Below are 23,947 nucleotides of genomic sequence, written 5' to 3'. Positions count from 1 at the left end.
CAGCATATCAGCATATTAGAATGATTTCTGAAGGATCATGTGACACTGAAGGCTGGAGTAATGATGCTGAAAATTCAGCTTTCCATCACAGGAATAAATTACTTTGTGAAATATATTCAAATAGAAAACAGTTATTTTAAATTGTAATAATATTTCACAATATTACTGTTTTTACTGTATTTTTAATTAAATAAATGCAGCCTTGGTGAGCAGACAAAACTTCTTTTAAAAACATTAAAAATCTTAGTGGTTCCAAACTTTTGGACTGTACTGTATATATATATATATATATATATATATATATATATATATATATATATATATATATATATATATATATATATATATATATATATATGCATACATATATATGCATACACACACACTACTACTGAAAAGTTTGGGGCCTTTTTTAATGTTTTTGAAAGTCATTTCAGACAAATAATGCAAACTTTTTCTCACCAAGGCTGCATTTATTTGATCAAAAATACAGTTAAAAAGTAAAATTGTGAAATATTATTCCAGTTTAAAATAACTGCTTTGTATTGTCATATATTTAAGATGTAATTTATTCCTGTAATCAAAATTGAAATTTCAGCATCATTAGTCCAGTCTCCAGTGTCACATGATCCTTCAGAAATCATTCTAATGATGTTTGGTGCGTAACAGTTTTTGTGGAAACCATGATCATTTTGAATAACGTAAAAAAACAAAACAAAAACAAAAAAACAGCAGCATTTATTTGAAACAGAAATCTTTTGGAACATTGTAAATGTCTTTGTGACCTTTGATCAATTTAATGTTGAATAAAAGTATTAAACCCTTAATAGAATGCAAATAAAATCTTACTGTGTCCCTATCATATTTTTCCTCTTAAAAGTCATGAACTATTCTATAAAAAGTGTTGTAATAATCTAGTTTTAGTATGTTTGTCATCTTTGAATTTAAATGTCAACCCTTTTACCATGTTTATAGTAAACATCCGCTTTCTCTTTCTAATTAACACCTTGAAGTGTCACGGCCATGAGCACAAGCCTTGCAATGGAAAACTAAACTAAAACGAGCAACGCTTTTACCTTTCTGAAGGCTATTTTATAGTACAACATATACAGTATTTAATAGTTTATTAATTTATCTTGAGATAACACAAATCGATATACAAACACGTAAACACATTATTTGTCTGAAAGCACATTTGACGACTTATAAAATAATATTTTAAATCACCATAGACACCTGTTTCACAAAACAATTCTTCAGGAGTTTCACGATTTCCAAGAGAACAGATAACAAGTTGGAAAAGTTTCAGGTTTTGGTGTTGTCTCTGAGCAGGACTCTGAGGTGTGTGTGTGTTTGTAAATGCATGTATAATGTGTAAGCGTGTGCATGTGGGAGTGTTGCTCTTGTACGCAGGAACAAACAGAACGGTGGCAGCTATTTATGAAAAGAAGCTGCGTGGGTTTAAGGGTACGTGGTGTTCCCTCGCTGACTGTGCCAGCTGATTCCCTCATCAAATTACTCGTGTAAAGCCCTAAACGAATCTCACATTCACTACAGAACACACACTGAGCCCAAATCCAGATGCGATTCAACAGCAAGCCAATATACACATTAATCCATTTGCTCAACTAACAGTTAATGTCAATTATCAAGACTAACTCCCAAGATCAAATTTGCATTTCCTGAAGGACAAAGCAGTGCTTGCAAAGCAGCCACATAATGTTAATGTTTTAGGTAAGATTAGGTTTTAGTTGGTGTAAATGTGCAAATGAAAAGTCACAGACCTTTGAGTTTGTCATGACACGCATCTGCATAAGAATCGATATGTCGACGTATAAACGGATATAAAAAAAGATCAGTAAAAAAAATCAGTATGCAAATAAATGCAAGAAGTAGAAAAAAAAACCGGACACATTTCCGTATGCAAATATGGCTTTAAGTACATCAATTAAGTATAAAGTTTACAAAAACCGAAAAGGGTGTCTGTATGTTAAGTGATTCTGGATGAATTAATTAAAGAAGTTTTAATACTTTGGTATTAAATTTAATCTTTTAAGTTTCATACGTTTTAAACGTAATACTAATGAATTTTAACACTTAAAGCACTGCAATTATCTTTGACAAAGTTTGAGTGTCTTTCTACCAGAAATTTGTTTTCTTGAGGTGACTTTCTAAATGTCAGACGAGGGGAAAAAACATCCTTCTGTAGAACTTCAACACTCAAAGAAATGGAAATGTGCATGAATTATTCCTGTCGTAGTCTTCAACAGCAAGAAATCCAATTTAATTATACTTGATACTGTAGATTCTGCAGCTGAATGAGTGTATAAACACTGTTATCTCATGTACGCTGAATGTCCTTTTACTGGCATGTGTCAGCAAGTCGGAATCAATGTAGTGTGTGTTTACTGGAGACATCTAGAGACGTCCTCAAAGGTAAGAGGCATATATATATATAGTCAGATAAACGTGTGTCGATTTACCTTGAGGAGTTTAGCGTGCAGCAGTAGGGTGTATCCGGCTTCTGTGTAGTTATCACACTCCTTATGCAGGTCACAGAGCTTGTACAGGTACCTACACACACACACACACACACGAATGACATTAACAATCTGAACACAAAATCCATTACAAAAAAAAAGCTCCAATAACACATTCACAAAGGCCAGCAGCTCAGAGCACCTACAGAGTTCAGATTAGCTCCACGTTCACGTACTTGGAGAAACTTTTGTTGTCTATAGTAAAGAGTCTTAAAGATAAACGGCATTTCGCCACATAAATAATTATGGGGATAAGAGATATTGATCTGAGATTGAACTGTTTGTTTTAAAATCGTACCTGTTTGTTATCTTATAATCCAACAGTGTACAAAACAATAGTCACAAAATGGCAGCAGCTGCGTTTGTATGTAAGTGCACCATACTGGATGACATAATTAAGTAACTGTACACAAAATATTGATTTGACTGAGTTTTAATATTTTATAAGACCACCAAACGCAAAACTCTGATGAAGGAAAAACCGTTCCTACTGTAGCACCGCTGACTTCAGTAACCCGGATGAGCCTGTGTTATCTGTTTTCAGCGATTTGTTTCAGCGACAAATTGTTGGCAACGTTATAAATGCCTTTTTTAAGAAAAAAAGAGAAAGACATGCTTCTGAAAGGAAGAAAAGATAAAGTCACTCGCCTTATGTACATCTCTTCCCTCTCGATCTCCTTGTAGAAATTCTGCAACAGAAACACACACATACAAGGTCACATTCTCTTCACTTATTCATGCTATACACATGCTGACCTCAGTTTAAACACAAACACAAACTCAGACTGAGACAGTGCTGGAGAGATAATGGGCTCTAGAAGAATCCATCATCACCCCAGTAACAACATCTGTCCTTGCGCTGTTGATTTCTGCACACCGACCGGCGAGACGACACAAGAGTCATGTTTAACACATGAGGACTCCAACGGCATGTTCAGATATAATGTGCACTTGTGTCTCAGTATGTTTTTGAAATACATAATAGAGTTAATACTGTCAGATCCAAGTTCTTCACTGATGCTATGCTTGAACAAAGCTGTGACATTAACACTTGCGGACAAGTACAAGAGTTTGTGCCAATTATAAAGTTACAAAGGAGCCGCTGCAATTACTCCATTTCATCAGGACGCCTACACGCTCGCTCCGTCAGGATGCATATATATCCATAAAGATGCACTGTAAAATCTCAAGGTTTTGTTGCATTGATGCACGGTTAAGAGACTAAACGTTCTCCTCACCAACACGTTAACTGTGCAGCTCATGCGGTTCTCCTTGTTCTCATCATGCATGATGGTCCTGTAGTCCAGAAGTCTCTCCAACAGACGGACCACCAGAGTCACAAAGTTTTCACCAGATTTGGCCAGATACTTGTGCTTCCTGCAGTGCTCCAACAGACTGTCACACACACACACACACACACACACATCAATGATGGAGGTCACACCGCTTTTTCTCAAAACTCCATGTTACACACAGCATTTGCAATGTATGTAGACTCAACATGAAAGTCATTTGATCTCATTAAAGTCAACAAAAATTACAATAATATGCCATATTTCTGAGCAAAACACACTTTTAAATTGATGTATGGACTTGACAAGGTATATTTATATTGGGTAATATTTGCCTATGTGTCATTGACTACATCAGGAGAAAAGCTCTTTTCAAGTAGTGTATTTTGATGAAAGATTATGAAAATAAACATATTTCTTTCATATAACATCCACAGATGAACCGAGCTCAAAACCAAATTTAAAATTAAATTTAAATTAATTATTTATATAATTAATTAATTATAATCAATTAATTTAAATGAATTATTAATATTTTAGTATTTTTAGTTTTTATATTTTCTTTCACTTTAATTTTTATTAAAGTTTAAGTAATTTTGTTATCTGTTTTTGTCATTTTTTTATTATTATTTTTATGTATTAGTTTTAGTTTATTTAGTATTAGTTATTTTAGTACATCAATGTCATCTAGCTTAAATAAAATAAGTTTTTTTAATTTATTTTTTTTATTGTAAAATAAAAAAGATTTTTATTTTTAGTTTACCCTGTTAAATATTGAATGTAAATCAAATATGGTCAGTGTGTAACATTTATATGCAAGTATATTTATTTTTTTTTAATGTGCAAATATTTTTAAAATATTTAAAATTAAACATTTACAAGATTAAATACATGTGAATCAATTAGGGTCAGTTTTGATTTGTTGTTTTTAAAGACACGAACCTCTTCTGCACTGTTTCCTCGTGTAGCAATTATATTAACATCACTATCAGTGTGTGTGCGTGTGTGTGTGTGTGTGTGTGTGTGTGTGTGTGTGTGTGTGTGTGTGCGTGTGCGTGTGTGTGTGTAATCTGCGCTCACATCTTCTGGAAGAGGATTTTGTACTGTTCGTCTCCTCGGCCGCCTTCCACCTCGTGATCCAGCTTGGTGATGATCTCGTTCTCAAACTGCAATTAAACACAGCAGCCGTAAATAACGAGTGTGGCTAATTTTTCATTTCATTAGCGTCGTTCCTCCCAGCCCTCCTCCCTCTCCTCCTCCTGCGTTTTCTCGCTCTCTTGCGCTGTGTCAGAGAGTAATCAGCCGTTATCAGTCACACCGACTGTGAGCTCAACTTTATCTGCTCATTACCATCACCGCGCTTCATCAGAGACACAGACAGACAGACAAGCTGTCTGAGGGATTTTCTTTCAGATGCTGCTCTTCATATTGCTGTTATAGAGTGAAGTGAGATGACTTCAGCATTGATGAAATCACTGCAAACATATACACACATTACGATTTCTGTCCTCCTCACTTCATCCAAACAAACTAACCAGATGTCCAGATGTCTTAATTTTACTACTTAAAAAATTCCTAACCTCACAAAGTATAATTAAAAAAAGACTTCAACAACATAAATTGCACTTCACTTCCGTGATTTAGATCTCAATCCAGTGGCTGTAACAAATAAGTGAGGAAGCTTGTTTCCGCCACTGAAAAAAAAAAAAAAAAAAAAAAAATAGAAAAGGTAATTGCAACTTTTCATCTCACAGTTCTGACTATTTCTAAGAATTGCAAGATATAAACTCACAATTGCAAGTTATAAAGTCAGAATTGCGTGATATAAACTCGCAATTCTGAGAAAAAAAACGTCAGACTTTAGAACTCGCAATTCCAACTATATAACTTGCAATTCTGACAATATAACTCGCAATTCTGACTTTATAACTCACAGTTCCGACTTTATATTGCTCAATTCCAACTTTATAACTCACAATTCCAACTATATAAATCGCAATTCTGACTTTATAACAACTCGCAGTTCCGACGTTATATCGCTCAATTCCAACTTTATAACTCGCAATTCCAACTTTAAAACTCGCAGTTCCGACTTTATATCGCTCAATTCGAACTATATAAATTGCAATTCTGACTTTATAACTCGCAATTCCAACTATATAACTCGCAATTCCGACTTTATAACTCTCAATTCCGACTTTATAACTCACAGTTCCAACTTTATAACTCGCAATTCCAACTTTATAACTCGCAGTTCCGACTTTAAAACTCGCAGTTCCGACTTTATATCACTCAATTCCAACTATATAACTCGCAATTCCGACTATATAACTCGCAGTTCCAACTTTATAACTCGCAGTTCCAACTTAACTCGCAGTTCCGACTTCATACCTCACAGTTCCGACTTTATATTGCTCAATTCCAACTTTATAACTCACAATTCCGACTATATAAATCACAATTCTGACTTTATAACTCGCAGTTCCGGCGTTATATCGCTCAATTCCAACTTTATAACTCGCAATTCCAACTTTAAAACTCGCAGTTCCGACTTTATATCGCTCAATTCCAACTATATAAATCGCAATTCTGACTTTATAACTTGCAATTCCAACTATATAACTCGCAATTCCGACTTTATAACTCTCAATTCCGACTTTATAACTTGCAGTTCCGACGTTATATCGCTCAATTCCAACTTTATAACTCGCAATTCCAACTTTAAAACTCGCAGTTCCGACTTTATATCGCTCAATTCCAACTATATAAATCGCAATTCTGACTTTATAACTCGCAATTCCAACTATATAACTCGCAATTCCGACTTTATAACTCTCAATTCCGACTTTATAACTCGCAGTTCCAACTTTATAACTCGCAGTTCCGACTTTAAAACTCGCAGTTCCGACTTTATATCACTCAATTCCAACTATATAACTCGCAATTACGACTATATAACTCGCAGTTCCAACTTTATAACTCGCAGTTCCGACTTTATAACGCTCAATTCCAACTTTATAACTCTCAATTCCGACTTTAAAACTCACAGTTCCGACTTTATATCGCTCAATTCCAAGTTTATAACTGACAATTCCGACTTTATAACTCGCAATTCCGACTTTATATCGCTCAATTCCGACTTTATATCGCTCAATTCCGACTTTATATCGCTCAATTCCGACTTTATAACTCGCAATTCCGACTTTATAACTCGCAATTCCGACTTTATATCGTGCAATTCCAACTTTATAACTCGCAGTTCCGACTTTAGAACCCAAGTGTGTTTTACTGGTGCACAAACGAACTCTGACAACAGACTCAAGTCACACCAAAAGCAAAGCTCTGATAAGATATGACTGACATCATGTGTGTCATCATTTGCATTAATTGTAATGTTTTCAGTCTGTTCATGCAGCCCTCAATACGCTTCTCATTTGAATGGCACACTAGTGCGTCCCATAGGACCGGCAGGTTTAAACATGCAGGGCGTCAAACACTCACTGCATCTGTGAGAGAGATTTTAGATGAAACTGAAGCTGCAGTAGGCTGTACTGAAGCATTATCAGTCCAATGACACTCTCAGAAGAACAACAAATGAGAGATGAACTCACACATCTGTAGATTAGCATAAAAGAAAAGCATATCTGCGGAAGTAGTGGATCCGTAACCTTTCAGCAGTGATTTTTGAGGTAGATGAAGATCTCTGCGGGATGTGGCGCAACGGACTGCATCCTAATATGTGCACTATCCACATACTGTAGTCTGCAAAATGAGAACTAGTGCATCCTAAACTACAGAACATGTTATAGTCTGCATGCAACGGAAGTTGCGCTAGTGTTTTAGTCCCTATTTTGACATATATCCGAGTGAAACGGCTTGTGGAACAAGACAAAAAAAAGGTATTTTGTCTATGGGGAATTGATTGGATGGCTGTGGTTTGCTATTGGTGGATCGGATGTGAGTGACAGGTTACCCCGCCCTCGTCATCAGAGAAGAGGCACATGAATTTATAATGCAGCAATATTCCATTAAAAAAAAAATAAATAAAAAAAATGGTCAATTTGATTTCAAGGTGAGTTTAAAAGCACACAAATGGATTTACATCCGTTCATGATTTTTACCTCACAACAGGAGTTTGCGATGGCCCTTCAAAGAATAAAGAATATAAAGCAGCGGTTTTTACACCTTTTGAGCGGCTGCTTTCAACTGCTCACATGAGTATTTGCAGAAAGGCTCAGTATAGTGCTTGCACCTTGCGGTGATGCGTCCAACTGTTTACTTGAATAATTACTTGAAAGACCTAAAGCAATGTTTAATTAGAGAAACATTTGAAGAGTACATGTTCAGTTTAATATGTTAATATTCATATTATTATTTAACCTTTTAAATAAGAAGTCCGTTCTGTAGCATATTCATTTTTGCTGTGGTAACAAAGACTTGTGCATTTTGTTTTAGTATTTAAAAGCTTTTAGTATGTACTACTGAAATGCTGTTATGATGACACCCCTATTTAAAAGTACTGCATACATATAAACTACCGTTCAAAAGATTGTTTTGTTAAAATAAATTAATATGTTTTGGTTTCAAATAAATGCTTAACTTTTGAACTTTCCATTGATCAAAAAGACATGAAAAAATATAACTAAAAAGAGGTAAAAAAAAATGTTTCTTGAGCAGCAAATCAGCATATTAGAATGATTTCTGAAGCATCATGTGACACTGAAGACTGGAGTAATGATGCTGAAAATTCAGCTTTGATCACAGGAATAAATTACATTTTAAAATATATTACAATAGAAAATGTATGAAATGTGATAAATTGAAATTTTTCACAATATTATGGCAGCCTTGCTGAGCCTTTAGTTGGAAAAAAACAACCTTTTGAACAATAGTGTACTTTCCCATGAACTATACTGTTAGTATGCAGTGTAAGTGTGCAAAATTAGAATGCAAACACAGTTTATCACCACAGAAATCACACAGGTACTGATGTCTGTGCTAACTGACCGTCTGGAAACAGCGTCTGAAGTGAAACTCGCACTGCATCATGTCAAAGAAGATGGGAATGGTGGCTTTGCGCAGCTCGATCTCCGGAACCAGCGTCATCTCCAGAATCGGACCCACCATCTCGGGGATAAACCTGATCTTGTGTGGACCTGCAGGATGTTCAGAAGAAACGAGTTAGGATGCCTGAATCCTTTAGATTATTTATTTAAAATGTTTCTGTTAGTTTTTTGTGCTTTTTATGCCGTACACACAGGATCGGCTTTCTGTTTGTGATATTTTTGCCGGCAGGTGCAGCAGCGCAGGGAATATCGTCTCTCCGCTTCTTCCTCGCAGTGCCTATTTGTGTCTAACAACAACTTTTATGTATTTTTGTGAGGTGTGTACAACTATTTTGGAGGCACCATTTCTAAAGCACTCAAAAGACAGACTTTCATCTTCGCTCCACTAATCTTCAGAGTTTCGCGCAATCACAGGACTGAATAGAGGCAAACATCTGCGAATCTCTGGTGTATGTGACTAAACCCGGTATCAAACGCAGCAAGCTAATGAACAACCAAAGACTGTTGAGAAACACGCCTACCGTGAGGTGGCAAAAAATTGCTTCAGAGAGGAATGTGGGAACTGAAAATACTTTCACAGCGGTACTTTCTCAACTGTCCTGCCACTAATTAGCACCTTCGATTTCAGAGCATTTCCGTATCCACGGCTCTAAATAACAGTTAGGTGTCTTGGTCAAAAAATAACCTGCTTGAAATCAGTGCTAAAACTGTAAGCAATACAAATGTGGCAGACACAAGCTGTACACAAAGATAAATGATAGCAAAGTTATGGCGTGTGAAAGCTGGGAAAGCTGACAGTTACATGACTGAAAACTTTGAATAACATACCAGCATGCAATCAATAAAGCATTCATTCAAGAACGTTATGTGAATTTACAACAGCAATGGCATATCGGCCTCCAAATTTTTTAAAGCACTTATTTAAAGGTTTAGTTCACCCAAAAATGAAAATGATGTCATTAATGACTCACCCTCATGTCGTTCCAAACCCGTAAGACCTCCGTTCATCTTCGGAACACAGTTTAAGATATTTTAGATTTAGTCCGAGAGCTTTCTGTCCCTCCATTGAAAATGTTTGTACGGTAGACTGTCCATGTCCAGAAAGGTAATAAAAACATCATCAAAGTAGTCCATGTGACATCAGTGGGTTAGTTAGAATTTGTGGAAGCATCGAAAATACATTTTGGTCCAAAAATAACAAAAACTACGACTTTATTCAGCATTGTCTTCTCTTCTGGAATCTTTTCCATTGAATTGATTACATTGAATCCTTTCATCTGTCGGCGTTGGTAATGCACTTTTATGTGTTTTTGGTGATTAGGACATCCGCGACATTTTGAAGCATCGAAAATACATTTTGGTCCAAAAATAACAAAAACTACGACTTTATTCAGCATTGTATTCTCTTCCAGGTCTGTTGTCAATCCGCGTTCACGACTCCGCTTCTTCTTCTTTCCTATTTTACGGCAGTTGGCATCCAGCTTATTGGTGCATTACCGCCCCCTTCTGCTCCGGAGTGTGGTTCACGACTCCGCAGTGACGCTGCTGATGTAAGACGCTGCTGACGTGTTATCCGGTGCGCCCGAGCTTCGTTTACAGTCTGAGGGAGACGCACGCTGTATTCAAGCTATTCTACATTGTTTGTATTTTGGTATTGCTATATTTTTTAAAATGGTGCATAAGTGTGCATGTCGCGGATGTCCTAATCGCCAAAAACAACCACGGCGACGTAAAAGTGCATTACCAACGCCGACAGATGAAAGGATTCAATGGAATCAATTCAATGGAATCAATTATATGGAAAGGATTCCGGAAGAGAAGACAATGCTGAATAAAGTCGTAGTTTTTGTTATTTTTGGACCAAAATGTATTTTCGATGCTTCAAAAACTTCTAACTGACCCTCTGATGTCACATGGACTACTTTGATGATGTTTTTATTACCTTTCTGGACATGGACAGTCTACCGTACAAACATTTTCAATGGAGGGACAGAAAGCTCTCGGACTAAATCTAAAATATCTTAAACTGTGTTCTGAAGATAAACGGAGGTCTTACGGGTTTGGAACGACATGAGGGTGAGTCATTAATGACATAATTTTAATTTTTGGGTGAACTAACCCTTTAAGTAGCTTTCTTTTTCCATGAGGGGGTTTGGCACCATGATGGCTTTGTTTCCAGGCAGACCATTAAAGAAAGCGACACATCTCGGAAATCCTGTACACTTTGAATCTCCTGAAGCGTCTCCCATTTTGTGTGCCGTATGCATTAGACTTAGCATTAGACTAAGGCTGAGACTAAGACATTTAGAATGTTAAAAAAAAAATCTATTTCAAACAAATGCTGTTCTTTTAAACTTTCCTTTCATCAAAGAATCCTGAAAAAAATGCATCAAGGTTTCCACAAAAATATGAAGCAGCACAACTGTTTTCAACATTCGTAATAATCAAACATTTCTTCAGCAGCAAATCAGCATATTAGAATGATTTCTGAAAGATCATGTCGCACAGAAGACTGGAGTAATGATGCTGAAAATTCAGCTTTGATCACATAATGAGCTGAAATGAACTGAAAGCTAATAGTTTAGCTAAAAGACTAAAAGCCATAATACTTTAATTATGGCTTCACTGCATCTTTAACCTTTACAGACTAACTGTACCTCAGCCCCAATAACAACACAGATATATATCACTTAAATAGATGGAGATGGATTTTGAGTTGAAAATCATGCAAGAGCATAGAATAATATGCAGTTTAGACACTTAACGAAACCCAGACATTAGGGGTGTGACGAGACCAGTATCTCACGAGACGAGACGAGACTCGAGATTGAGTTCACGAGACGAGACAAGATGGCGAAATACATGACTAGAAAAAATATTCTGCAGGTGTATTTGAAATGTTTTAACTAATCATTTTGTAATGAATGTCATTTCAGTTCTACTTTCTGAGACTGAATTATCATATGCAGTAAAAGACAACAATACTCAAGTAATGTAAAAGGTTTTGCCACTAACTCAACTGACTGACTTCCCTCCTGTATGATTTCAGTCTCTTCAGACCTTACTGTACATGAATTATGAGCTTCTACAGCTTTTGACCTCCTAACTGAACTCCTCTCCACAATCTGATCACAGAAATAAAAACAGTATAAATAAAAATGGTAACACTTTACAATAAGGTCTCATTTATTAACATTAATGTATTAACCAACATCAACTAACAACGAGCAATATATTTGCTACAGTATTTATTAATCTTTGTTAGTTGATAAAAATAGTCATTCATTGTTAGTTGATGATAGTTCACAGTGCATTAACTAATGTTAACAAATGAAACCTTATTGTTTGTACTAGTAAATAATAAGAAGAGAAAACTGTTATTCATTTTTATGGTAACACTTTACAATAAGTGCAACCATAATCGCACTCTCTCAATATTCAAAGATCAAATAAGACCAAATTTTTCTTTGATACAGAGCTGAGAGATGGTTACAACTACACTGCCCAGCCTAAAATAGCTTTCATATTGAGAGATATCTGTATTCATCAGTGAGCCGCTTTCAAAATGTGGGGTATTGAAATCACGTTTGAATGCGCGTGCGCGTTTACTTTCACTTTTAAACGGTCGCGCGTACTCTGTAAATATGGAGCGGCGGCGACCGTTATCCAACTGAATTAAATGGTTTTTTTTTTATTTAAATACAAAGCAAAACGACAGTGGAGGCATAATGTAAACGTAGCGGTGGCATATTCTTTCCTAATCATCCTAACACTCTGTCATGGCAACATCACGAGACTACTTTTCGCCTCGACGAGAAATCTCGTCACAGTTTAGTCTCGCGAGATCTCGTGCCACGAGATCTCGTCACACCCCTACTAGACATTATATAATATTATACAAAAACAAGCTGCAATGCACCAACCAGAATTAAGTATTTGAGAGAGTCACACAAAATAAATCAACACTTGCAGATAGACATACCCTTGCGTATTTCACATCTATTTTTGTCTAATATAATAATAAAGGGGAGCTCACCTAGGTTGTACCACATGTCTCGGATCTCAAAGCCAATCTGTCGCCGCATGTCTTGATACCTATAAATACAAATATGAAGATATCAGAGAAAGATCAAGACAGATGATTTCATAAAATCATGCTCAAAGACCACAAAACATTCGTAAGAACATCTCAATTTATTCTCCTGGAATTGAGAAACATTTATGGTTTGTTAGTGTCAACTTGCAAACAATAATATTGTACTAACAGAGAGAGGAATAAAAGCCGTCCAGAATCAACGTCACACAGGTTTAGTAAAACGACAGAGGACGAGAGCACAGACGATACCTCAGCGTCCCGAATCAGTGCTCTCATTTAAAGAAAGTGTAAAGTAAGCAGCATGGCGACAGTTCCTTTATGCTTTACCTCCAGCGGCCCTGACAGCCATTCATTACCGCTGTCATTTTGGGATGCCTGTGGCCCTCGGCTGAATTCTGAGCCACCATTGATTGCTTTGTCAATACGCTCTCATCCAGTCGTAATTTAGGAAGACAAGGACGAGGTGCGTCGGAGCCCAGTTAACACACAGTAAAGCCTCTCGCAACTCCTCCGAGTCTTACTTCCTTCAGTTTGACCCTCGTTACTGACGTTTAATCATTTTTGTGCGGCAGATCAGATGCTCGCTAGCATGCTAAAGCACGTCACGTGACTCACCTCGAGTCTGACCAGGGCTTTATTCACCTTGAGGTCCGTTTAAATTGAAAGCAATACCAATATGTGTTGTTATTCTGTTACACTTTCACTCATTTTATCTAAACTATTCAGCGAGAAATAGACATTTATTTCAAATAAATGCTGTTCTTCTGAACTTGCTGTTAATCAAAGATTCCGTAAACAAAATATAAAGCAGCGCAACTGTTTTAAATATTGATAATAATGTTTCTTGAGCAGCAAATGAACATATTTGAATGATTTCTGAAGGATCATGTGACACTGAAGACTGGAGTAACGATGCTGAAAATTCAGCTTTGATCACAGGAATAAATTACATTTGAAAACATATTCAAATAGAAAACAGTTTGTAGTAATATTTCACAACATTACTGTTTTTACTGTATTTTTGGATCAACTAAATGCAGCCCTGGTGAGCAGAAGAGACTTCTTTCAAAAACATTAAAAAACTTTAGAAAATGTCAAACTTTTGAATTTTATTTCCTGTAATGATTGGCAATGGTGCATTCCTGTAATACCAGATGCAGATAGTGAATGTTTCTTCTCATACTCATCTCGAACACTTCATTTTCCCTGTCTGATCTCTCCTTTCACATGCTGACTTCTTTGACATGCTCTCTTAATTACTTCACCTCCTTCTGACTTCCTGCAGCCTTCCTCACACATCTTCCTCTCTCTCTCTACACAGGTCTGTCTGTTTCCTGCTAAGCGGTACTCTATAATTTGTATCTCTGGTGTCCGCAGTGACAGAACAAACTTGACAGACAGCCGGGGGTGTGTGTCCTCACACTCAAGAGGAAGCCGAGTCTGTTAACACTCACACCTGCCAGCCCACGGGACATTCACTGAAAAGAGATGCTAACGTAATACAGCGACAGATGAAAAAGAGCGAGGGACACCCGCACCTCTTCTATTAGTGCTGTTTGCTAAAGCGGCTGCTCGCTTCCTCATACTTGAGGTATTGAGCAAATCTTAAGTCACATCCAGCGCTTGACATTAACACTCCTACTAGCCACGTTGGTAGGTTGAATTTAATATATATATTTTTCAATTGAAGTTTTTTTAAAGGCATCTGAAATAATAAACTGAGTGCAATGTAGTGTTGTCAAAAATATTGATTTTTTGATACCATTTGATACAGAGATATCTGAAACTCTTCCAACACTCATTTTGCGCAGAATAGAGACACGATACCAGCTGCTCTTTCTCTCTCTTTCATCTCTCTGACAGCGAGTTGACACACAAACCGCCTCCCCTCACCCACTCATTTCATTTGATCCGGATGAATATTGTTGGTGTTACAGGGATTGCGGATAAATGTACTAATTCCCACAGATTTTGTGCTCACACCAAAAGTGCACGCGCATAAAGCCGCCTCTCAGTACTAAATTGCTTATTGCGCTTACACAGTCAAATACACACAAAATAATGTCAAATGCCGGTCTTGGTGAGTATTCATGTAAACACAGTCAGTTTTGTTTTAAGTGAACTCAAACAGTTGAGAAAGAAAGCGCATGTTTAACAGTATAATGGATCCGTGCGTCAGGTCTTAAAGTGACAGCAGCCTAATAAACCTGCTGCCAAATGATGAGATAATATTAAAAAATATCTATATGGCAGTTTTCCCCATGTTATTAAAGGTGCCCTAGATTCAAAAATTGAATTTACCTCGGCATAGTTAAATAACAAGAGTTCAGTACATGGAAATGACATACAGTGAGTCTCAAACTCCATTGTTTCCTCCTTCTTATATAAATCTTCTTATATAAATCTCATTTGCGAATCTCAACATAACATCGACTGTTACGTAACAGTCAGGGTGTACGTCCCCAATATTTGCATATGCCAGCTCATGTTCCCAACATTATGAAAGGCATTAGACAAGGGCAGAACGTCTGGATCTGTGCACAGCTGAATCATCAGACTAGGTAAGCAAGCAAGAACAATAGCGAAAAATGGCAGATGGAGCAATAATAACTGACATGATCCATGATTACATGATATTTTTAGTGATATTTGTAAATTGTCTTTCTAAATGTTTCGTTAGCATGTTGCTAATGTACTGTTAAATGTGGTTAAAGTTACCATTGTTTCTTACTGTATTCACGGAGACAAGAGCTGTCGCTATTTTCATTTTTAAACACTTGCAGTCTGTATAATGCATAAACAACTTCATTCTTTATAAATCTCTCCAACAGTGTAGCATTAGCCGTTAGCCACGGAGCACAGCCTTAAACTCATTCAGAATCAATGTAAACATCAAAATAAACACTGTACTTATGCGATTAGACATGCTGCATGACGAACACTTTGTAAAGATCCATTTTGAGGGTTATATTAGCTGTGTGAACGTTTTTTATGTTGTTTAAGGCAAGTGCGAGCTCCATGGGCGTGGAGCACGAGATTTAAAGGGCCACACACCCTGAATCGGCTCATTTCTAATTATGCCCCAAAATAGGCAGTTAAAAAAATGAATTAAAAAAAATCTATGGGGTATTTTGAGCTGAAACTTCACAGACACATTCAGGGGACACCTTAGACTTATATTACATCTTTTAAAAAAAAAGTTCTAGGGCACCTTTAATGTCAAAATTGTGGCCAGTGTAAATGCAGAGTGGCCAGTGAAAAAAAAAAAAAAAGGTAAATGCCAAGCCCTGGCCATATCTATAGAACGCCCTAGAAACCACAGCAACCTACAAAAAGAAACTCATTAACATTCACTTACAGCAGGCTTGGTAAATGCCCAGAACATGCTAGCAACCACATAGCATCACCCTGCAACCAGATCAGCTAATCAACCACATAATTCACCAAAACACCACTAAACCCCCTTGTCAACAAGGATGGCACACCAAAAAAACCAAAACCATATTGTGTATTTCTTATATCTGTACTGAGTATGTGAGCTTTGGCCTGGATGTTCCTTTACCGTGATACCAGTTTTGACTCAAAGACAGAATGAGGAGAAAAGAGGAGAAAAAAGACAGAGTGAAGAGTCAGCAGCAGCAGCAGCAGCAGCCTCTCTGAGGTCAGCATGACACCTCCAGCAGAACACAGGGAGAATGGAGTGATGAAAGGTTGAGGGAAGGATGAAAGCTGAGGCTACAGCTCTGAAGGAATGAAACCATCACTCTGAAAGAGGCACAACGGGGGGCAAACAGCACAGAAGAACAAAGACTCTCTTAAAGTAGCCGAACAGATTGTTAGAAATATGAGATGCAGCATCCTCTAGACATCAGCACATTTTCTGATAAAAGCCTCAAAATGCCAACTTTGTGCTTCTTATTTTTGTTTTTGTTTTGTAGAATTCCAGGACATGAAGTGCAATCAGGTTGAAATGCTGTCAGCAAGTAAACAATTTAAACTGCATTATAGCTGACAATGAGTTGAGCTCTGTGCGCTTTTATTTTTGCACAAGTTTGGTTTTAAAATTAAAGAGATTGTTAACCCAAAAATATCATCTGCTCGTCTTTCTTTTGAGGACAAGAAGAATATTAGAATATCCAGATTTCACATTGCCACATGAGGGAACTATGAATAAACCATACATTTCAAGTTGATAGCATTAATTAAATGAATGTTATGGCTGATTACTTAAAAATATGTATTTTAACCCTTAAAGGCATACCCCGGGTCTTTAGTGACCCGGGACATCATTCACTACCCTCCTCCTCGTTCATTTTTTAAAGTTAGACATCAACCTTCTTGGTATTCCTCAATCAATTTATTATAAAGAATATAACAAGAAAAAAATCATAAAATTATAAAAGAATGCCTATTTTTGTATTCATTTTTTGTAAAAATTGTATAGGGTCGCTAACGACCCGAGGTGTGTATGAGTGTGCGTATATTTTTTCTGCACAACAATAATTGAATCTTAGATGATGGAATAAGTGCAATTCACCTTTATTCCACAAGGTGGCAATGTCTAATACACAATGCTGAAGTGACGACTCATTCAGACAGAACACAAAATAATAAGAAAAACATGAAATGGCTCAGCGATTTACTGCAGAGCAAGTACTGAACGCAATCAACTATGACTGTATCTGTCATCTGGTGAAGCTGTTAGCGATCGAAATATTGATTTTGAACATGTTGAAAATTATATAGTTTTGAGAATATGTTTGAGATCGCAAATAGGCTCATATTTGTGACCTCAAACATAAAACTAGCCCATTATTTGCTGAATTTACTGGGAAATGAGCTCTGACGAGGACAGTGATGATGGCATAAAACATCTGCTCAAACGGAGCCCTTTCAAGCTCCAAAAGGTAACAAAATATGCTTTATTTTATTCTTCTGTAATTGTTACTCTAATATCAGAGGAGTTTTATATTATCGCGACAGGTAGAGATCCTTCCGTGTTTGATATTGATCCGGGTCGATAAAGACCCGAATATGTAAGAATGATTGGCGAAACAGTCATGCATTTAAGGGTTAAAACCTGTTACTTTATTAAAAGTTAAAAAGACAAACAGACAGACGTACAGACCGACCGACCAACCAAAGATGGATGGATGAATGAAATGAACCAACCAACCAACCAACCAACGGACGGATGAATGGATGGATAATGTATGAATGAACGTCAACGAACAATGGATGGATGGATGGATGGATAGATGGACAGATAGAGATTGCTAATAACATCTGATAGCCAATATATTAATAATATTCAAATGATCTTATTATAAAAATGTTCTGATGCAGAGATTGTTGGCCATTCATTTCTTGTGTATTCTGTGCAATTCATCCAAAACCTAAAAGCAAAAACGCCTCCAAGAAAGAGTTGCCATTACTGTCCCGAGAAAACGGGTGGTTTTGGAAATGTGTCCTTGTGTTTCTGAGAGGAAGCTTCTTGAGAGGCTGTGTGATTCCAGAGGCTGAAGAGACCTGACAGACAGTGATCTGTCTCTGCGAGAATGAGCTCACGCCACGGGCAAACACAGACAGAAGCTCCTGGAGCAGATAAGAGGCTCTTCACTCCTCTGTCTCTCACTCAGCCCTGCTGTCTCTCCTTCTCTAAAGCTCTGAACAGCGATGCAGAACCTGAACATGTTTTCAGAAAAACAAATCTCCTTCACCTTTCTCTGCCCTATATGCAACTATTTCTACGCTTTCAGTATTTTTTTTACATATGTCTGTCCCTGTTCAGTCTTGCACTAATCTGGATGATGTTTAAATCTTTGTATTACAAGCACTTCTTGTGTTACTGCCTCCTTAAGATGAATTGCTTGTTGTATTCCTCATTTGTAAGTCACTTTGGATAAAAGCGTCTGCTAAATGAATAAATGCAAATGTAACATGACAACACGGCTGTCTGACACTTCAACTCTCATCTTAACACTCCAAATGCATCATTTCTGACAAACAGATGCTTAAAGGATGCTTTTTTAAATATCCAAGCATCATAAACATACTTTTCCTCTGTAATTCTTCCTGTTGAGAGGTTAATGTTATACAATTCTGTAGCGGTACATTATGAGTAGGTGCTTGTGATATTAATGCTTACTTGTGGAAGATCTTGGCACGTTTATCACTTGAGAAGTTCTCCAGCTGCAAAGACTCCTGGGTAAGGAACGCCACAGCGAGGTGGAAGTAGTTATTCCACAACTGAAAAAAAGAAAGGAGAGATACGATTTGACTTCAGTTCCTAATTGAAATAAAAATAGACTAAATGACCAAGAATGATAACTATAATGATATCTATAACTCTAAAGTTTCAATAATCATCCTAATTCTAAGAGAATAGGGAAGTACACATCATAACTAATATGATACCGACACGGAGAAACAGCTGATGAATGATTCAAATAATGACAACCAATTAGAATTTACCCACCTTTAAAGAGGTACATGACATTACTGTAGCATACGCTTATAATAAACAGAACATTCTCGTGGTTTGGTGTGGATGCTAATATAGTTACTGTTCTTGGCGTGAACAGCTCTTAAATCATACTGCATTAAAGGATTAGTTCACTTTCAAATAAAATTTTCCTGATAATTTACTCACCCCCATGTCATCCAAGATGTTCATGTCTTTCTTTCGTCAGTCAAAAAGAAATTAAGGTTTTTGATGAAAACATCAAAGGGACTATTTAACTTACGGAACGAACGCGGCGCCAGTTCTGTTTTTTTCCGCAAGTAGAATAGGGAAGGCGTAGGACATACAGCGTAAGCTTTTTCAAGAATACAGAAAGCGGAAGCACGTGCAAGGCGATCATGTGTTTATATAAAACATATACAGTTGTATTTTTTTTTTTTTTTAAATAACCAATCGTTTCGCTAGATAAGACTCTTATTCCTCATCTGGTATCGTTTAAAGCCCTTTGAAGCTGCACTGAAACTGTCATTTTGACCTTCAACCAACCATTTGGAAGCCACTGAAGTCCACTATAAGGAGAATAATCCTGGAATGTTTTCATCAAAAACCTTAATTTCTTTTCAACTGAAGAAAGAAAGACATGAACATCTGGGGGTGAGTAAATTATCAGGAACATTTTATTTGAGAGTGAACTAATCCTTTAAAGTGCCCCTATTTTGCTTTCCCCCCCCAGACATTACCTTTCATGTAGTGTGTAATATAGCAGTTTGTGTCTGTAAAAGGTCTACAAAAAGATTTAAAGATCAAAGTGCAGATAAATGGAGTTTTTGTCTCCCGAAAAAAAGAATCTGAACTGCCTGAAACGAGCTGTCAGTCCCTCCAGTCTCAGTTTCTTCTCAAACTTGCGTAAGATTTTAACAAATTTGCATAATGCCAGCTATTGGTCTTCATTGGTGAACAATGTCTACTTTGCCCCGCCCTCGAACACTGTAGTTGTAGCTGAGACTGGAAGAGTTTGTTCTGTTTTGCTCATGTCGAGAAGATGCCGTTTTCTGCTGCCAAAGCAAATCCAGTTTGATGAGATTGATAAGGTAAAACCGACACCATCATTACTGTATGCATCACTGTGTCTCAAGCGCTGAGGAAGAGCTGAAATTCAGATATGCTAATTTCTGAAACACGCTATAAATGGTTGACCAATCACAACAGACTGGGCCACCAATCAGAGCAGAGGAAGCTCTCAAAAAGGAGGGGTTTAGAGAGACTGTTTAGACAGCAAGAAAAAAGGTAATGCTGCAATGTATATTATGAGAAAATTAAAATGTTTTTTGAACTTGGATGCATGTAAATGTGAATGAAAATGAGGAGCCTTTAAAATAGCATAATAAGGGCACTTTAATATGACTACATATTAGAATAGAATTAGAAAACCCTTTCAATTCGACATCTACAAACTGGATTTCAGAAGTTTGATCACTTACTAAAGTAATGCTCATCAAGACATTTGAAGAATCATTCATGTCTGTAGCACAAATGATGATTTGAAACACTGGTTTATAACGTATTGAGAAAGATTTGAACAAAGTATGAGCAATTCTCGTAGTGCACCCTATTATTTAAAGCACAGAATGGCTGATGTCACTCACAACAATTATTTGAAAATAATTCATCGGCTTCTGGAAACCAAAGTGTGCATCGCCAGATGGTTTCACGGGTAAGATGAGGAGCGAGATAAGAATAACCATGAGCCAACAACCAGCAACAACCACCACCACCACGAGCACAATGCTCACAGAAGAACCGCTTCAAATATTCAAATCAGACGCTCGGAAATTGCAGCCCATTAGCCTGTCATGAGTTATTCTTGTAGAAAGAAATTTAATGATCCCTGCTGGAACTTCCTCTAACACAACCGGGCTGATAGTCACGATTAAAAGGCGTGCTTTTCATAAACAAGAAATCTCATTCATATCATTGCTTTCTGAAAGCACTTTACTAGTCTAAATGCATTATAAAGGTATCTTTATAATTCTTTCTTGCAATGAACACAAAAGGAGATTTAGCATACAATGATAGTGATTTTGAGCTCAAAGATATGTGTTGTAGGCAACTTTAAGTCTCACCTGCAGCTCAAAGTTGGTTTGATCGAGGAACTTCTTGCTGAGTACGGCGGCGTACTGATTGATGGCTCGCAGGAATACTCTGAAATGAGAGAAAAATCATGTCAGCCACTGTCTATTTAAAGAAACTTGAGAAAACGAGACTATGGTCATGTTCTATTCATTCGTTTTAAATCATTATCTTATTTAAATGAGTGCGTTTGTTCTTAAAGTGTTAAAATTCTGTTAATTACTCACCCTCATGTCGTTCCACACCCCTAAGACTTTCGTTCATCTTCATAACACAAATTAAGATATTTTTGATGAAATCCGATGAGCAAGAAAATTTACACTTTCAGATGCCCAGAAAGCTGCTAAAGACATATTTAAAACAGTTCATATAGTGGTTCAACCTTAATGTTATGAAGCGATGATAATACTTTTTTTGCACCGAAAAAACTAAATGATTTTATTTAACAATATCTAGTGATGTGCGATTTCAAAACACTGCTTCATGAAGTTTTACGAATCTTTTGTTTTGAATCAGTGGTTCAGAGCATGTATCAAACTGCCAAAGTCACGTGAACTATTGAAATTTCAAAACGTTTCGAAACACTTATGACGTAACAAAGCCTCGTTTACTGAAATCAGGTGACTTTGGCAGTTTAATACACACTCCGAAGCACCGTTTCTAAATAAAAGATTCATAAAGCTTCGAAGCTTCATGAAGCAGTGTTTTGAAATCGCCCATCACTAGATATTGTTGAATAAAGTCGTTATTTTAATTTTTTTGCCGCACCATAACATAAACGTTGAACCGCTGTAGTCACATGAACTGTTTTAAATATGTCTTTAGTAGCTTTCTGGGCATCTGAAAGTGTTTATTATCTTGCTGTCAATGCAGGCCTCACTGAGCCATTGGATTTCATCCAAAAGATCTTAATTTGTGTTATGAAGATGAACGAAGGTCTTACGGATGTGGAACGATATGAGAGTGAGTAATTAATGACAGAATTTTCATTTGGTGAACTAACCTTTTAACAACAGCCTGTAGAAAATGAACCATAAAAACGGTTAGTTAAACTCAGAATAATGTCATTCCTGATGCGATCTCTCGCAGAACTAAAACACCATTCAGCTTTTGGCGAGGAAGCACATAAACTTCAGATGATAAACTTAATCACAGGTCTTTAACTCCGCCACACTGAGACGACATTAAGATGATATTAGAGAGACTTAAAGACGCTCTATTCACTTAGTTCAATAAAGGCCATCACTAATGAACTATGAGAAAGAACATGAAATCTTTATATACTTCTCTAGCTGTGTCACAGCTGAAGATAATGAAAAAAGAAAAGGAGAAAATGCGAACAGGTTGGAAGAACAGAACGGAGAGACTCAAATCACTGCAAAATGACGCTTTGCAATCAAATCAAGATGAACCGATTCAAAGCGTCGGACGTCAAAGGGAACATTTCACGTCTGTAATGTGACATATTTTGAGTAGTTTTTGTGAACTCTCACTGCTCACCGTGAATTTTGTAACATAGACCTTTTTCTACTAATGCCAGACAGAATGTAGCAGTCTAAAGATGCATAATATGAAAATAAAACAAAATACAGACTCCTTTTACATCTAAAGCTTTTGTCTACAACAATATTGCAACAAATTAAATACATAAGCACAAGTACATATATATATATATATATATATATATATATATATATATATATATATATATATATATATATATATATATATATATATATATATATATATACACACACACACACATATACACACACACGTACTTGAGCATGTTATTTAAAATATATATGAATATGGGTCAATGACGTGACACTATTTTTTTGTGTCCATATGGTTTAGTTAAATTTAAAAGGGTAAAAATTTCAAATTACATTTGCAAATTACTTGTATACATTCTCTTTTTTGAGGACAAAGTTGAAAATGTCTGATTTCAATTCATTTTGAGAGAATATTTGGGGGATGATTGCAAAAACGTCAATGTGGTATAACTGTAAAAACTGTACCAAATAATTCATCTTGTTTAAAAAAGGTGAAATTCTCAAAAAAGAAATTCTCAGAAAATAAAAGTAAATGGTACACCATTGTTCTGGATATTATTATTAATTTGGGGAATTATGTGAGTCAAATCAAGTTTCTTAAGTGTCAAGGTGGTGTAACCACCTTTCAAGGAGCCATTTTGTCCAAATTGTGCAAGAAGACCATGCGACATGAGTATTAACTTTTTATTAACTTTTTAGCTTACATAGGTGTCCATGATAATGCCTATCAAATTTGATTTTAAATTGAAATGTCAAATGGTGTAACCAGTTACACCATTTGACTCCTATTACAAGCCTTTCTGT

The 23,947-nt window shown here is 36.5% G+C and overlaps 1 protein-coding gene across 2 annotated transcripts in view; it reads right to left on the bottom strand.

The window, feature by feature from the left end:
* Window positions 1-23,947, bottom strand: part of dock1 (dedicator of cytokinesis 1) — a 299,327-nt gene that overhangs the window by 49,584 nt on the left and 225,796 nt on the right. For both annotated transcript variants that reach the window (XM_048170101.1, XM_048170102.1), the window contains exons 30-37: window positions 21,581-21,659; window positions 19,143-19,243; window positions 12,935-12,993; window positions 8,840-8,988; window positions 4,913-4,998; window positions 3,779-3,935; window positions 3,189-3,229; window positions 2,484-2,574 (exon numbers count right to left, since the gene is read on the bottom strand). In XM_048170101.1, coding sequence (XP_048026058.1) covers window positions 2,484-2,574; window positions 3,189-3,229; window positions 3,779-3,935; window positions 4,913-4,998; window positions 8,840-8,988; window positions 12,935-12,993; window positions 19,143-19,243; window positions 21,581-21,659 — 763 coding nt within the window. The remainder of the gene's footprint in view (window positions 1-2,483; window positions 2,575-3,188; window positions 3,230-3,778; window positions 3,936-4,912; window positions 4,999-8,839; window positions 8,989-12,934; window positions 12,994-19,142; window positions 19,244-21,580; window positions 21,660-23,947) is intronic.

This window comes from Megalobrama amblycephala, linkage group LG20, assembly GCF_018812025.1.
Source record: "Megalobrama amblycephala isolate DHTTF-2021 linkage group LG20, ASM1881202v1, whole genome shotgun sequence".
NCBI classification, from domain to species: Eukaryota; Metazoa; Chordata; class Actinopteri; order Cypriniformes; family Xenocyprididae; genus Megalobrama; species Megalobrama amblycephala.
Note: the sequence above shows the minus strand (reverse complement) of the source record. Positions and strands in the feature narration are given on the sequence as shown.